The 17229-nt window shown below is 37.7% G+C and overlaps 1 protein-coding gene across 2 annotated transcripts in view; it reads right to left on the bottom strand.

Annotated features, from left to right (window-relative positions):
- LOC105477999 (solute carrier family 25 member 21) overlaps positions 1 to 17229 on the bottom strand; it is a 518216-nt gene that overhangs the window by 140233 nt on the left and 360754 nt on the right. For both annotated transcript variants that reach the window (XM_011734941.3, XM_071100296.1), the window contains exon 3: positions 13927 to 14010. In XM_011734941.3, the coding sequence (XP_011733243.1) occupies positions 13927 to 14010 (84 nt within the window). The remainder of the gene's footprint in view (positions 1 to 13926; positions 14011 to 17229) is intronic.

The raw sequence follows: 17229 nt of genomic DNA, 5'->3' as shown, positions 1-17229 counted from the left end.
GACACCTGGATATGAATGGATAAACAAAATGTGTTGCATACGTACAATGGGATATTATTCAGCCTTAAAAAGGAAGGAAATGATGATGCATGCTATAATACAGATGAACCTTGAAGGCACATTATGTTAAGGGACATAAGCCAGTCAGTCACAAAAGAACAAATATTGTATGATTCCATTTATATGAGATACCTAGAGTAGTCAAACTCGTGGAGACTGAACATAGAATGGAGGTTATCAGGGGCTGTGGAGAGGGAGAAATGGGGAATTATTGTTTAAGGGTATAGATTTTCTGTTTGAGAAGATGAAAAGTTCTGAAGATGCATAGTGTTGATGGTTGCATGACATTGACTTCACTTAGGGCCACTGAACTGTATGCTAAAAAAAATGCTTAAAAAGGTAATTTTATGTTATGTATATTTTACCTAAGTAAAAATAAAAAAAATTTAACGTCTCAGTCTGATAATTCCAAAATTTGAATGACTTATTGTCTCTGCTTCTCTTGGTGTTTAGTTAGTTGGTCTTTTTTATTCGAAGACCCTCTAATTTTTTATTGAGTAGAGGACGTTGTGCATAAACATTGAAAAGCCCCTGGATGATGGTACTTTCCTCCAAAGATGGAATCATTTTTTTCTCAGCAAGCAGACAGATTACAGAAAACCACCTTCATTTTGCTGAGGGTGGGTTTTAGGCTTTGTTAGCGACAACGTATTTATGCTTTGTCCCTATTCCTAAGGCAGAGCTCTTACTCTTGGGAGTGGACATTCTGGGCCTCAACTGAACACCTGGGGTGCTTACAGAGCCCTTCCACCTGGCTGGACTTGAACTCCAACCCTTGCCTCCTCAGCATCAAGGGGCTGTTGAAGTCTCTGCTCATCTCTATAGCTTTCCAACTGCTGGAGTGTTTCCCCCTGGGTTTCTTGGAGTTTCCTCCTGCTCATATGTGGCTCAAGAGATGGCAAATGCCTCAAGGGGAAATTGCATATAGATCTTTGGGCTCTTGTCTTAGCAGTTTCCCTCTTCACCAGGATCTTTACTTCTCAGGTCTCAGACATTTGGCATCCCTGAACACCAACCTACAACCCCCTCCTCAGTCCAGAGGTGGTTTTGACTCCTTCCCCCAACACTTCCCACAAGACTTAGCAAAGCCTTTAGGTAAAAAGCCTGGGTGAAAGTAGAACTTACTTCTCTAGGCTTCCTTCACTCAGGTCTTGTAGCCTCCCATCAGTTCTGCATGCTTCGGTAGCTCTCCAATGCCTTCAAAAGTAGTTTTGTGTATTTTGTCTATTGCTTACTGTTATTTTCAGCAGGAGGGTTCTTCTGATGCAAGCCACTCTGTGCTGTCTGAAACCAAGAGTCTCTATAATATTATCTTTCAAAATCCTAACTCAACCTGCCTCTTATTTCACTTCAAATGTTCTTTTGCTTTTACTTACTTCATTTTTTAATCTACTTGAGTATTTGAGTTTTATGTATACAGTTTTTGTCCCTCTGCTTATTCAACTCTAGACAGGAAGTGCTTTAAGGAGAACAGTAGTGAAGACAGAACACGTTCAAAGAAATGGAAGCAGACAGTTTGCATTTCACTTTGGTCTTCCTCAGCCTTCACAGTTTCCCTAATTAGACTACTCCCAGTGCCGGTCAGCATCATTTGCCAGCGGTGAAGTGCCCAAATCTAAAAACTACATGCCAAAATCTAATGCCTCACCTTCACACACCTGCATGGCCATGAAAATCATTCTACTGTTTTCCTGAGATTGTTATAAAGATGTTACTCTTCTGGGGTTATAGACAAATTATCATGTTTAGAATTTTGGTCTTAATGATACCATGGGTGTCATAAATTTTCTTGCTCTTTGTTTTGATTTGATTATACATTTTTTAATATTAATATGTCCAGAATAGCTAAGCATATGAAACTAGTAATTATTTAATTAAATTCAACAAACACAAATTGGGTGATGATTATATATGATTATATATAAAGAACTATGTGATACACTATAAGAGCCCCAAATATTATTTCATCAGAGTTCTACATATTTACATAACAATGAATAGTTACAAGTAATTGGCTACAATATAAGGTACTAAAAATAAAACTAGCTAACAATCATTATGTGTATATTTATATGCCATATATTAATACTGAGTGCTAGCAACGCAATAAAGTAAGTATGGTTATTGTCTCCATATTACAAATGAAAAAAACTGAAGTACAACGAGGTTAAGTAATTTGTCCAAGGTCCCAAAACTTCTAAGTGGAATTCTAATCCAGGTCTCTTTGATCCCCAAGATAAGTGTTGTTATAGAGGAACAAAGTGCTACAAGAGAACAGAAGGAGGAAATTATTTCCCTTTTGGATGATGAGAGACATCAAAGAGAAAACAGCACATGAGCTGGACGTCTTTGGATGACTGGAATTTCCACAGGTGGAAAGAAGGGAAAGGACATTCTTGGCTAATGAATATGCATGAGAAATATGCATAGAAAAATTGTTTCAGGAGTTATAATTGTTCCAGAAGGGCTGGAACATAAGAGGTATCTAATGATATTGGGTAAAATAAAGCCTGAAAGATTCAAACCAGACGGTAAAATTTTTTCCAACACTTAGTGGTAAAATCTTATCATCATATAATATCTATGGATCAGGAACTTGGGCATTGTTTAGCTAGGTGCCTCTGGAACGCCAAACACTAGAAAGTCATTGAAATTTCTTCTTACTCATCACCCACATCCATTGTCAAATCATTGTAAAGAGTTTAATTATCGGCATTTTTCTCTCTAATGAAATAATATCTTATACTTGTCAGTATCTCAGATTCCGTGGAAAAAGACAGAAGGTCTGTGGTAGGCTCTGGGAGAACAGTATGAACACAAGGTTGTAGACAGAGACAGTTCATGGGGTTAAGGAGTGAACAGGTAGTTAAGAAACATTTTTGAAATGTAACACATATTTTATTTTACACATGAAGCCAGGTCTTTAGTTATCAATATGTCTTATTGCTTAATGAGTTATATCGCAACATTCTTTCAATTTTCGTTCCTTTACAAATAGTGTCAATCTCTGGAAATTTTATTATTTGAATTTCAAAATGTATGTTGACCCGTTCACTGAAAATGTATAATATACGAAATGGTAATTCTCCTTTTGGTTCTTGATTCTTCTAATATAGGAGAGGTTTTATGTAAAAAAATTTAAAAAACTAATTCATCTAACAATAAACTCACAACCTCTCTTTAAGAGTTTCCAAAATGTATCTAACACTTTATCTCATTTTCTGTCATCACTGAGACTGTGACTATGTTAGATTTTTTGGTATCTTGTTTTCCTCTGAGTTCTCTGTGGCCACACAAAGAGAGTGACAAACACTATTTATCAGCAGGACAACCAAGCCATTGTATAACGCTGGCATTTTCTCTAGGATTTGGTGACTATATATTTCAACATATATTGTAATCATGTGATGATTCTTCACTCCCATCTGACAATTCATCTAAGGAACTTTGGTTAAATGCCTTACTTCAATTTTCATGAAGTTTTCCTGGTTATTACCCAATTCATCTTGAGATAGGCCAAGACACCCGCAGGTGAAATAACCGAGTTAAGTTCACTCAGTGAGTCTTAACCTCACACTGTGTCTGGTAACTACCCTTTGGAGATGGTTCTGTCCTAAGGACCACAGGTCCAAACCTCGGTCTCAGAATGATGGTGCCACATGTCAAAAGACATGTGTAATCTAATTCCATTTGCCTAAGACTTTTTTTTAAAAAACAAAACAAAACAAACTAAACCTCTGCATTCTTTGAGTGTTGATATCACGATCAATTTTTCTGGGAATCCCACTAAACCCCTTTCTGCTGAAGTTTTCTTGTACATAGACCAGAAACATTGTCAGCAGTCATACCATCCCTAGATGAAATTCAGCCAACTGAGATGAGATACGTGACAAGGCTTTGAACTCAAAGAAGGAATGGTGTAAACGTGAGGTGCTACTTCTGTGATTGCTAGTACCACTCTTTTGTTATTGACAAAATAGGCAGCATGATAGAGGATGAGGAAGACACTGGATGAATCCCAGCCCCAACAAATACAGCTGTGGAATGCTGGGCAAGTCCCTTAACAACTCTTATTTGTTTCTTGACCAGAAAACTAGAACTGTACTCCTCATCCTCCTGCCTGCTAGGGCTCTTATGAGGACCAAGGAGGTCATATACATGGACACTTCACAAACAATAAAGGACCAAAATGGTAACAGTGGTTTTGAATCTAATGACTATTAAACAATACTATCAGAATCTCCTCCCTTCCTCCAATTCCAAACCACCTGGAAGACTTGCAGGAAAGGCAAAGCTAAAATCATGAAACCAGTCAAAAATGCATTAAGTCATTGACGAAAATAAACTATGAACTCCTTTAACCTTGTCTATGTCAAATCATGCCTAAGTTATTTTCTACAATAAGATAATCAGGCACAGGTAGAAAAGTGCTTTTAGGAAGTTCTCTTTTTCCATCTCATTTGAAAATGTTCGGTTTTAACCACCACTAGAAAAAGGATTTTGGTTTTGGTAAAGCCATACTTTCCCAATAACGTGACTGTACTTCCAGCCCATTAGAAAGCCAGAATAAATTTAAAGTAAGGCCTAAAAATATTTCCAATGGGAAATACCCCATTGGCTATGGAATCCCACCTTTCCCCTCCAGTTTGATTAACACTCCACAAACATGCGGAATGGGAGCTCAGGCTCTGAACTGAAGACACCAACCTTCCTAGAAGAAAACTATTTCCACACAAACAACTGGTCCTCCTTGCCTTCTTGTCAGCACCACACGCTGAGGGAGGCTGTGTTTGGTCTCTTAATCAGGCCTTGCTGACGGGCTGACATCACTGCAAACGTTTTCACTTACTCTTTGGCAACAGTTAAATCCTTGCCAAAGGCCAGTCAGTAAGTCGGAAAGCATTGTGAGAGAGGGGCTGGGGGAGTCGGAGTGTGAGTGTCAGCTAGCAGTCTGTGGTGATGACAGCAGGGAAATCTAGGAGCTGAAACCATTTTAAAGGTCACTCTGTGGCAGAACAAAAGACCTCTGATTTAGAAAAGGAAACAGAACTCTGGGCCATCGAAGCCCTGGGATGCCGCCCTCTGAGCACTCTGCAGATTCATCATTTGCTCCCTGATTGTGAAGACTGGGGAGTAACTGTTACTTTACAACCCAATACAGCTTCCGCCAGCAACTGTGTGGCTTAGCAGTAGTACGGAATAATCTGATAAGATAGAAAAGCCAAATAATGTATCCATGGTCCAACTGCCTGTTGTTTTCAAAAATATTGAAATAAGTCACTGCCTTTTCTTCTTTGGTATTCTTTCTCCTGACCCTTCATCCTTTAATTTTCAACCTTGAATTGCTAAATAATCTCAATGTAAAGTTCTTAGCTACATAACATAACCTTTCTGTAAAAAGATATTACATATACTTGATGACTAAAAATTTATGAATATTCATATGTGGAAGATAGAAAAGTTGATCTCATAGAAGCTGACAGTAGAATAATGGTTACTAGAGACTGGGAAAGGTAGTGAGAAGGGGAGAACAGTTAGAGGTGGGTTAAAGGGCTGCGTGTGGTAGCACACGCCTGTAATCCCAGCACTTTAGGAGGCCAAGGCAGATGGATCATTTGAGGTCAGGAGTTTGAGACCAGCATGGCCAACATAGTGAAATCCTGTCTCTACAAAAGATATAAAAAATTAGCCAGGTGTGGTGGCAGGCACCTGTAGTGCCAGTTACTCAGAAGGCTGAGGCAGGAGTATTGCTTGAAACGGGGTGGGGGTGGGGGCAGAGGTTGCAGTGAGGTGAGATTATGCCACTGCACTCCAGCCTGGGTGACAGAGCTTTTTAAATTTATTTTTATTTTTATTTTATTTCATTTTTTAATAAAGAGGTGGGTTAATGGGCACAAAATTACAGCTAAGTGGGATGAAAAATTCTAGTGTTCCACAGCACTGTAGGATGACTATAGCTAACAATAATATATTACATACTTTCAGATAGCTAGGAGAGATTTTTAATGTTTCTAATACAAGAAATGATAAATGTTTGAAGTGATAGATCTGTTAATTACTTTGATTTCATCACTATACATTGCATGTACTGAAATGTCACTCTATACCCCTTAAATCTGTACAATTATATCAATTTAAAAAATCAATTAAAATGTATGAGTATGATATACCAAAGTTAACAAACCATTTTAAAAGAAACACAGATTATTTAAGAATAATAGTAGTACATCCATGCCTGAATTAAGATAATCTCTTCTCATATTTTCTTTCCGAATCAGGAGAAGACTTGGAAGAAGAAAATGTCTTCAGCCTATGGAAGCCATATTCTAGACCTAGGTCCATCGCTTTTAAGACATGCCAGATAAATTTGCTATAGTTTATTCTCCAAATTCTAACATATTCTATTATTTTTTTCTTGTCCCCCAACCCCCAACCCCTTTTTTTCTAACTAAAGAGGAAATTTGCTGTAGCATCATTTAAAAGCCCAGGCAGGCCATGGCTGAACTCTGGCAGTGTGGGAGCAAGAGCAGCTGGGACTCTCTGCTTTCCTTGTCATCACCACATAAAAACAAGGGAGCACTCGAGGGAGGTCCAATGGGTACCAGGAAGGGCCTCTTTGCTAAAACAAAAAGAAGGGGAGTGAAGGCAGTCAAGGCACCACTCACGGAACTCATCACAGAAGTCACAGTGCACATTTGGTGCCTACCATAAAAGGAACTCACTTGGGCAAACCAGGCTTACAAACTCAATCAACACCCAATAATCGACACAAAATGAATCCGTATGGCAGATTATCTGCTCAGGGGTCTGAGATGTAGACCTCATCTGAGTGAAGACTCAGCCAGCTGTGAACTCCACTGGATCTATAGTCTGATAAAAGCAACCAGTCCCAGGATCAGGAAATAGTGATGCCAGAATCATCCACTGCATTCCAGCTTGGCAATGCTGGGTGGATGAGTTGGTCTCTGTTAGATGGTGCAGGAGAGTTGAGAGGGGAGAGAAAAAGCAGCAGCAACTACTGGACTTCATGAAGTTGGAATTTTGTAAGTTGAAAGTTTAGGAGGAGAATGCTGATTGGTCAAGTAATTAGATTCCCGGCTGTGGGCAGCGTCAGCTCTTCCGTTGCTTTTTCAAACCAATACCCCCGCACCCACACTTCCACATGAGGGTGAGGGACGGTTTCCAGAGACTACTTTACTCAGGGGGGTTTTCTACAGGGACAGGTCTTTCTATTTTCAGACAGCCTATTTTCATGGCTTCAAAACCACCCAGTCATATTAGTTTAGGTAAACCACTTTTTAAAAAGTAGACCTACTAAGACATTGAATTGAGCCAAACACTTTGGAGTGAGTCCACTGATAAAAAGAAAATGTCCAAATCTTACTAAGTTGTAGAGCTGTGGGCATCCCACTTCCTTTGTCTGTGTCACAAGCCACTCATTCCCCTTCTTAATGAAAACAAGAGGGAGTGATTATACCTCCTGGGGCTGTGCCATTTGTGCCGTCTGAAAGGCACTTAAATGAGTGGCACATTATCTCACACATCTGGAGTTTACCAAATTAGCCAATTATGCTTGAGCTCATAAAACGAGGCCTTAAATGTCATTTAACTAGAAAATATTATAATCACCAAGTGGTCTGATTGTAAGATGATACTTGGGGCAGCATCAGTGGTTACAGAAAACAAATCGTGAAACAAAACACAGTTCAAATGCCCCCCAAATGCAACCACATATTTTCTACAGCAATTCTTTCTGAAGAATACCATATTTCTGAAGGCACCAGCAATCAACATGTTTCTCATTTGAAGCTAAGCTTAATCTGACCTAGTTGTTTCCTAGTTATTTGCCTTGAGCAAACCAATGCCCAAGAATTTTTCACATAAGAGAGCTAAGAAACAAACAGGATGAAAATTGACTGACTGAAAACCATGAACTTATCAGAAATACAGAGCTAATTACAAAGGATGGGGCAATGATTAGATTGAGTCTTGAGTTGCCAGAGCTTTGTAGTGCTGCCTCAGAATCATCAAGATTTGCTTGACTTAACATATACTGGTCTCAGAGCTTTCGTACATTACTTAAAGAAGACATAAAGCTGCTTTAAGTCGCTGTGTGATTTGAGGCTAGGAATATCAAAGACTTCAGAATAGCCATTTAAAGATTAGCCATTTACAGCCATTATTTCCATATTGTCTTCTTTCCAGCCAATAAATAACAAAATTTGATTATTTTGAAAGATCAAATACAGTCTAACGGAAAAACCACGGTTATACCTGCGTGGCTTTGGGTAAGTTATTTAACTTCAGTTACCTTATACAAAACATGGGCATGAGGATTCTATGTTGTGTTAATAGTGCTGTGTTGATAAAAATGTATGAAAAAAAAATCCTAGCATAGTTCATGGTACACTGAAGAAAATAAATATTAGTTTTAAGTCTTTCTCTACCTACATTACCAGAGTATCTTGAGTTCTGTTTAACTCCTATTTTTGCCTTATTTCAGGAAGAACAACCATTGAGCACTTTCAGAGGAGGCAGAGTGGGAGTAGAGATGGGAAGACTGTCCTGGGTTTACACTGACATAATGTATAGTCCCCTCACCCACCTGTGAACATTTCAATCACTCTTTTTAAAGGAATGACAAGTACAAAAGAGATAGGCCAACTTTCATAAGATGCTCTGAGGTAAAGGGAAGTGAGGCATGATGCATGGACACATGGCAAATACCATGATACCAGCCACTGTTTGCCAGGTGAGTTTACAAAACCAACCCTATTGGTTTTAAAGGCAGCTAATTAACTAGGCTGTATCTTTATGTCTTCTGGGCTCACTCTACTACAGTAGATGGACCTATTAGTTTATTTCTGTCAAACCAGAGACAGATGAAAAGTTGTGGTGATGATGAAGGTACTCGCAACAGTGATATTTCTTCACTGCCTTCATTTTCTATGAGTTCTCTCTTCTATGTTATAGAAAACAGCCTCTTTTGTGAAAATTAGCTAAGTGTGAGGATTCCCTATAATAGAAATCCTTACCTGGAATTTGGAATGCCTCTCTTTTTAAGCTTTAACCTCACTTCTGTAAAGCTGTGTTAAAAAACCATGTCTTTCATAAGACATGGTTTTTATTAAAAAGTACAATGTATCTATGCTTTTTAAGAAGAAAAAGAATGTTAGAAACAGTAACGGGATTTGGACTCATGTCTGTTGAAAGCAAGTGAATTCTGAGCAGAGAGGTGAGGAATTGCATCTCTAAGAATGGTGGAGAGAACTGTTTCATTTTCTTAACGGGGAAATGGGAGATTTGTGAAGATTTTAAGTGTATTAACAGACTTTAATTAATTAATTAATTTTGAGACGGAGTCTCGCTTTGTTGCCCAGGCTGGAATGCAGTGGTGCGATCTCGGCTCACTGCAAGCTCCACCTCCTGGGTTCACGCCATTCTCCTGCCTCAGCCTCCCCAGTAGCTGGGACTACAGGCGCCCACCACCATGCCCGGCTAATTTTTTTGTATTTTTTTAGGCCGGGCACGGTGCTTACGCCTGTAATCCCAGCATTTTGGGAGGCCGAGGTGGGTGGATCACGAGGTCAGGAGATTGAGACCATCCTGGCTAACACAATGAAACCCCGTCTCCACTAAAAATACAGACTTTAATTTTAAATAAAAGAAAAGGATGAGCTCTCAAAACCTTTAACTTGGAGGAGATAGGAAAAACCAGGAGAGGTGAATTCTCCTAATTATGTCAACAGTCAAAATTGACTAGTGCTATCTTCCCTGCAGGCCACAGGCCAAACTGGCCTCTATGCACCTGAGTAGGAATGACAACATCTTTGAAAACGGAGTAGCTCTCAAAGAAAGTCAAAAGGAACTTCTTTGACTAGGGAAAAAAATTAACACAGTATGTGTTAAAAGGCTTTTGTCTTCTTTTCTTCTCTTTCGTTTCTTTTTTGTTTTGCTTTTTTCTTTCGTTTAACCCAAGGCTATGAAATGCTCTTGCTCTGTGTAAAAATTAACAGGGAGCTTTTTATTTTGTGTTTTTACAATATTTCCATCTCTAAGACTAGAGCTCTCTGGCTTTTGGCTAACAGCATGTCCAGATTTAAAGGCATCACAGGAAGAATGTCAATTTGCTCTAGAAGCAATTATACATACAGGATAGAAAAAGCCCAATTCCACTATGTAAGGACCACACATACTGTATGTTTGTTATATTATTTGATATCAAAGCAGAAGCAGAATCATCAAATTCTTCCCAAAACACACATGAATTGAAGATCTTGGCTAAGGAACTGCCACATCCAATTCAGGAATATCTGTTACAGCTCACAGATCTCAGTAATGCTGACATTACTGTTTTGCAGGAAAGGGATACTTTCATTGGCTACATAATGCACTATGATTTTCTTAACTCTCTTGTCATAATATAAAGGTTTATATTATCAACATAGGGCATTTAGATACCACATCACTAGAGTAATAGCTAGAAGAACTTGTTGACTTTTGTCACTAGGTGACCTCAAAATATTTAATCAAACATCAAGATGATTATCATAACTTCAGAGAGGTTAGTCTATCTTCTATAGACTAAGATAACTCTTCAGTTATCATCTCTGTTTCATTTCGCATCATTATGATGTTGGTGTGACGACTTCCATTCATTTTTAGCATACTTACTGAGTGTCTCTACTCAGTGCCAAACACAAGTGTAAGGAATACAGAGCTAATCGGGACATGACCCTTAGGAAATATATTCTTGGGGTGGGAAAAGGGAGATAGAAAATGAGCTTCATAAACCAGGATGGTGTATGCGATATTTTATATAGCATATGTAAAGAAAAGAGTGGGGAAATAATTCAGCATATGATAGAGAAAAGAGGGTCAGGGAAGGTGAAATGTGAAGTCACTTTTAAATGGAAAGGGATAGTTTCTAGGGGAGGTTTGGGGATTGGGTCCTTCAGGAATAGGGAAGAGCATGGAAAAACCCTGAGAATATGAGAGACCAGAGTGCTGCAAACTGTCTGCTATTCCTAGAGCAGATCTGAGTATGAAGAAGGACCATGCCACGAAAGCTCTGCATACTATGACAAGAAGTTTGAACTTCATACCATGAGGTATATTTTTATATATTTCCCAAATACTCTGAAGATAAAATAATTAAAACAGTATGATGCTGATATAGCTATAGATAGATGAATGAATGAAACAGAATAGGAAATGGAGAATCAAAATGGAAAATTAGAGGGTATATGTGTAGAAGTTTAATATGTGAAAAAGGCAGCATTGGCTGGGTGTGGTGGTTTACACCTGTAATCCTAGCACTTTGGGAGGCCGAGACAGGTGGATCACTTGAAGTCAGGAGTTTGAGATCAGCCTGGCCAACATGGTGAGGCCCTGTCTCTACTAAAAATACAATAATTAGCTGGGCGTGGTGGCGGGCACCTGTAATCCCAGCTACTTGGGAGGCTAACGCAGGAGAATTACTTGAACCCAGGAGGCGGAGGTTGCAGTGAGCCGAGATTGTGTCACTGCGCTGCAGCCTGTGCAATAGAGTGAGAGTTCATCTCAAAAAAAAAAAGAAAAAAAACACCCCAAAAACAAAATAAAACAAAACAAGGCAGCATTTCCAATTAGTGAGTAAAGGATAGATTTTTTTCAGCAGGTGGTGTTTGGACAATTGACTGACCATTTCAAAATGAAATTTAATTTCTGTATACCACACTGCACATTAAAAATTATCAGCTGGATTAAAAATTGTAATGTAAAAAACTACCAGAAGAAAATATTTATAATCTTGGGGCTAGAGAATTTTTTTTAATGCGACATTATTAGACATCAGGATGGAAAAGATAGATAATATAAAATTACAATCTTTAAAAATCACAAACTTCTGAAAGGTATAAGACACTATAGGTAAGACAAATGACAAGTTGGAAAAATTGTTTACAGTCTACATAATAGTCAAATGATTAGTATCTATAATACATAATAAGCACCTACAAATCAATTTTTTTAAAAATCTAATCTAAGAGAAATGGATAAAGGACACAAAATAGGCAATTCGCAAAAGAAATGATGCCTAATGATATGAAAGTATGCTCAATCCCTACAACATTCAAAGGAATGCACTTAGGACAGTTCTATTTTTCATTGGTCAGATGGTAAACGGGAGATACATATCAGTGACAGATATACCAAATAATGATTTATAATGTGTTTGAGAGTGTGTGAAGAAATAAGAAGTTTCAAATCTTAAGGGTATAAAATCAGTACATACTTTTTGGAAGGTAATTTGTCAACATCTCTCATATAAAACATGCATATCATTTGATCCTGCAAGTCCACAGCTAACAATGTACTTTATTGTACTAATATATTAAAACTATAAAAATATGTAAAAGTTATATAAATATATATGTCAATATACCAAAATATACTATATATTAAAATATATAAATAGATACAAATGCACAAAGATAGTATGAAAATATTTATTGCACTATTGTTTATAATAGCAAGAATTTGGAAGAAACCTAAAGGTCTACCATAGAGATTAATAAATTGCAACATATAGATAAAATAAATTACTATGTTGTTAAAGAGAATATACTGGCATGGAAAGATATCCATAATACAAGTTTAACTGAAATAAATGATTAGCAGAATAGTATTTATAGTGTAACCTGGCAAGACAAGTAGTGATCTACAGCAGTTAAGAGCATGGGTTTTAGGGTCAAGCAGACCTAGATTTGATTCCCAGCTCCACTACTCACCAGAAATGTGAAACTTACTAACTTCTCTGAGTCTTCTTTATCTGTCCAGTTGGAATGGAACCCAACAGAACCTACATAATACAGTTGTAAGAAGAATCCCTACTACATAATGAAGCTAAATATATACTAGTTATTATTATTCCTGTTACATATTTGAAAGATTATTTTTTCAGCAATTTTCTTATAAAAACAACTTCCAAAAGCAAATACAATATTCTTTGAAAAATTATACTGGATAGTTTAAAAAATTTTTTTTTATTATACTTCAAATTCTAGCATACATGTGAGGAACGTGCAGGTTTGTAACATAGGTAGACACATGCCATGGTGGTTTACTGCACCCACCAACCAGTCATCTACATTAGGTATTTCTCCTAATGCTATCCCTCCCCTAGTCCCTCACTTCCAATAGACATGTGCACACATATGTTTATTGGATACAGTTTTTAACTGAATCTAACACACTGAAGATAATTTTAGCCTATATAAACAAATATTCTATTTATTTGATCATTTAATAGATCAGATAATTAATTGGATGCATCGATTTTTTTTTTTTTAAGACAGTCTTGCTGTCGCCCAGGCTATAGTGCAGTGGCGCAATCCTAACTCACTGCAACCTGCACCTCTCGGGCTCAAGCAATCCTCCCACCTAAGCCTCCCAAGTAGCTGGAACTACAGGTGTGAGCCACTGCTTCCAGCCTTGATGCATCAATTTTTGATACAGATCTGTTTTATTTGCATATTCATAAACTAGAGTGTGAATGCGGAATGAATTCGGACATTATATTACAGTACCAAAATAAAGAACTATTGAGTTTAGAGAGCCCCAGTTATAGAAACTTTAAACAACCCTAGTGGCATAAATTAAAAATTGTCCTCTAGTCATTAAACTACTTATTAATATCTTTTTGTGGTAGTTTCCATTATATAAACATTCAGTTTTCAATCACGTTATCAGGAAAAACATAACAAAGTAGAAAGTTACCCTTTTAAGTATTTTGCCCCTAGTAAGACTAGGAAAATAAACCATTCAAAATGAGAAAACATGTTAAGTAAAAACATATTAAAATGGCTATATGAAGAATATACATACCCTTCCATTTGGAAAATCATTTGAAAGCTGTCTACCAAGCTTTTGTAACTGTTTGGATCAGTTGCACATCTCTGAATCTGAAACCTAGAAGGAAAATCAAACCAAAAACTCTAAGTTAAAGATTTTGCCAAATGGCTTTTCTCATTTTTTAAAGTCTTAGAAACAGCTTTTCAGATTAATCTAGAACATTCTGCTTTGGTATGGATTTTATTCATTTATTAGCATTACATAATCTTCACCTTATTTTCATAGCCTTTAAAATTACATTTCTCTGTAATTTAATGAAATCTACAGAAAAAATGTATTTTTTTAATTTTTTTTTATTATTATACTTTAAGTTCTAGGGTACATGTGCATAACGTGCAGGTTTGTTACATATATATACTTGTGCCATGTTGGTGTGCTGCATCCATCAACTCGTCAGCACCCATCAACTCATCATTTACATCAGGTATAACTCCCAGTGCAATCCCTCCCCCACCCTCCCAATAATAGGCCCTGGTGTGTGATGTTCCCCCTCCCGAGTCCAAGTGATCACATTGTTCAGTTCCCACCTATGAGTGAGAACATGCAGTGTTTGGTTTTCTGTTCTTGCGATAGTTTGCTGAGAATGATGGTTTCCAGCTGCATCCAATGTCCCTACAAAGGACACAAACTCATCCTTTTTTATGGCTGCATAGTATTCCATGGTGTATATGTGCCACATTTTCTTAATCCAGTCTGTCACTGATGGACATTTGGGTTGATTCCAAGTCTTTGCTATTGTGAATAGTGCCACAATAAACATACGTGTGCATGTGTCTTTATAGCAGCATGATTTATAATCCCTTGGGTATATACCCAGTAATGGGATGGCTGGGTCATATGGTACTTCTAGTTCTAGATCCTTGAGGAATCGCCACACTGCTTTCCACAATGGTTGAACTAGTTTACAGTCCCACCAACAGTGTAAAAGTGTTCCTATTTCTCCACATCCTCTCCAGCACCTGTTGTTTCCTGACTTTTTAATGATTGCCATTCTAACTGGTGTGACATGGTATCTCATTGTGGTTTTGATTTGCATTTCTCTGATGGCCAGTGATGACGAGCATTTTTTCATGTGTCTGTTGGCTGTGTGCATGTCTTCTTTTGAGAAATGTCTGTTCATATCCTTTGCCCACTTTTTGATGGGGTTGTTTGTTTTTTTCTTGTAAATTTGTTTGAGTTCTTTGTAGGTTCTGGATATTAGCCCTTTGTCAGATGAGTAGATTGCAAAAATTTTCTCCCATTCTGTAGGTTGCCTGTTCACTCTGATGGTAGTTTCTTTTGCTGTGCAGAAGCTCTTTGCTTTAATTAGATCCCATTTGTCAATTTTGGCTTTTGTTGCCATTGCTTTTGGTGTTTTAGACATGAAGTCCTTGCCCATGCCTATGTCCTGAATGGTATTACCTAGGTTTTCTTCTAGGGTTTTTATGGTATTAGGTCTAACATTTAAGTCTCTAATCCATCTTGAATTAATTTTCATATAAGGAGTAAGGAAAGGATCCAGTTTCAGCTTTCTACTTATGGCTAGCCAATTTTCCCAGCACCATTTATTAAATAGGGAATCCTTTCCCCATTTCTTGTTTTTCTCAGGTTTGTCAAAGATCAGATGGCTGTAGATGTGTGGCATTATTTCTGAGGACTCTGTTCCATTGGTCTATATCTCTGTTTTGGTACCAGTACTATGCTGTTTTGGTTACTGTAGCCTTGTAGTATAGTTTGAAGTCAGGTAGCGTGATGCCTCCAGCTTTGTTCTTTTGACTTAGGATTGTCTTGGCAATGCAGGGTCTTTTTTGGTTCCATATGAACTTTAAAGCAGTTTTTTCCAATTCTGTGAAGAAAGTCATTGGTAGCTTGATGGGGATGGCATTGAATCTATAAATTACCTTGGGCAGTATGGCCATTTTCAGGATATTGATTCTTCCTATCCATGAGCATGGTATGTTCTTCCATTTGTTTGTGTCCTCTTTTATTTCACTGAGCAGTGGTTTGTAGTTCTCCTTGAAGAGCATTCTTATACACCAGTAACAGACAGAGAGCCAAATCATGAATGAACTTCCATTCACAATTGCTTCAAAGACAATAAAATACCTAGGAATCCAACTTACAAGGGATGTAAAGGAAAAAATGTATTTACATCTATTTGTTAGCCAGGCAGATTTGCCCTGAGGCATTTAAGCCTTTTCCTTTTGTGAAAAGCATACACAAATATTATAGATGTTTTAATGTAGAATTCAGAATTCTGAGTATACATATGAAACAATAGTGCTATTTCCTATCTTAATAAGTGTTCCTTGATGGCAATTTAGCACAAAGGTTAAAAATACAGAGTAGCCTGTCTAATATTCAGAATCTACAAGGAACTAAAACAAATTTACAAGAAAATACCAAACAACCCCATCAAAAAGTAGGCAAAGGATATGAACAGATACTTCTCAAAAGAAGACACTTATGCGGCCAACAAACATATGAAAAAATGCTCATCATCACTAGGCAATAGAGAAATGCAAATCAAAATCACAATGAGATACCATTTCACGCTAGTTAGAATGGCAACTATTAAAAAGTCAGGAAACAACAGATGCTGGTGAGGATGTGGAGAAACAGGAACACTTTTACACTGTTGTGGGAGTGTAAATTAGTTCAACCATTGTGGAGGACAGTGTGGCAATTCCTCAAGGATCTAGAACTAGAAATACCATTTGACCCAGCAATCCCATTACCTGGTATATACCCAAATGATTAAAAATCCTTCTACTATAAAGACACATGCACATGTATGTTTATTGCAGCACTATTTACAATAGCAAAGACTTGGAACCAACCCAAATACCCATCAATGATAGACTGGATAAAGAAAATGTGGCACATATACACCATGGACTACTATGCAGCAACAAAAAAGAGTAAGTTCATGTCCTTTGCAAGGACATGGATGAAGCTGGAAACCATCATTCTCAGCAAACTAACACAGGAACAGAAAACCAAATACAGCATGTTCTCACTCATAAGTGGGAGTTGAACATTGAGAACACATGGACACAGGGAGGAAAACATCACACACTGGGGCCTGTCGGGGGCCGTGGGGCAAGAGGAGGGAGAGCATTAGGACAATACCTAATGAATGTGGGGCTTAAAACCTGTAAGACGGGTTGATAGGTGCGGCAAACCACCATGGTGCACGTATACCTATGCAACAAATCTGCACATTCTGCACAGGTATCCCAGAACTTAATATTAAAAAAAAAAAAATTACAGAGTAGCTAATAGGGCCTAACTTTG

Source organism: Macaca nemestrina, chromosome 7, assembly GCF_043159975.1.
Source record: "Macaca nemestrina isolate mMacNem1 chromosome 7, mMacNem.hap1, whole genome shotgun sequence".
NCBI lineage: Eukaryota > Metazoa > Chordata > Mammalia > Primates > Cercopithecidae > Macaca > Macaca nemestrina.
Note: the sequence above shows the minus strand (reverse complement) of the source record. Positions and strands in the feature narration are given on the sequence as shown.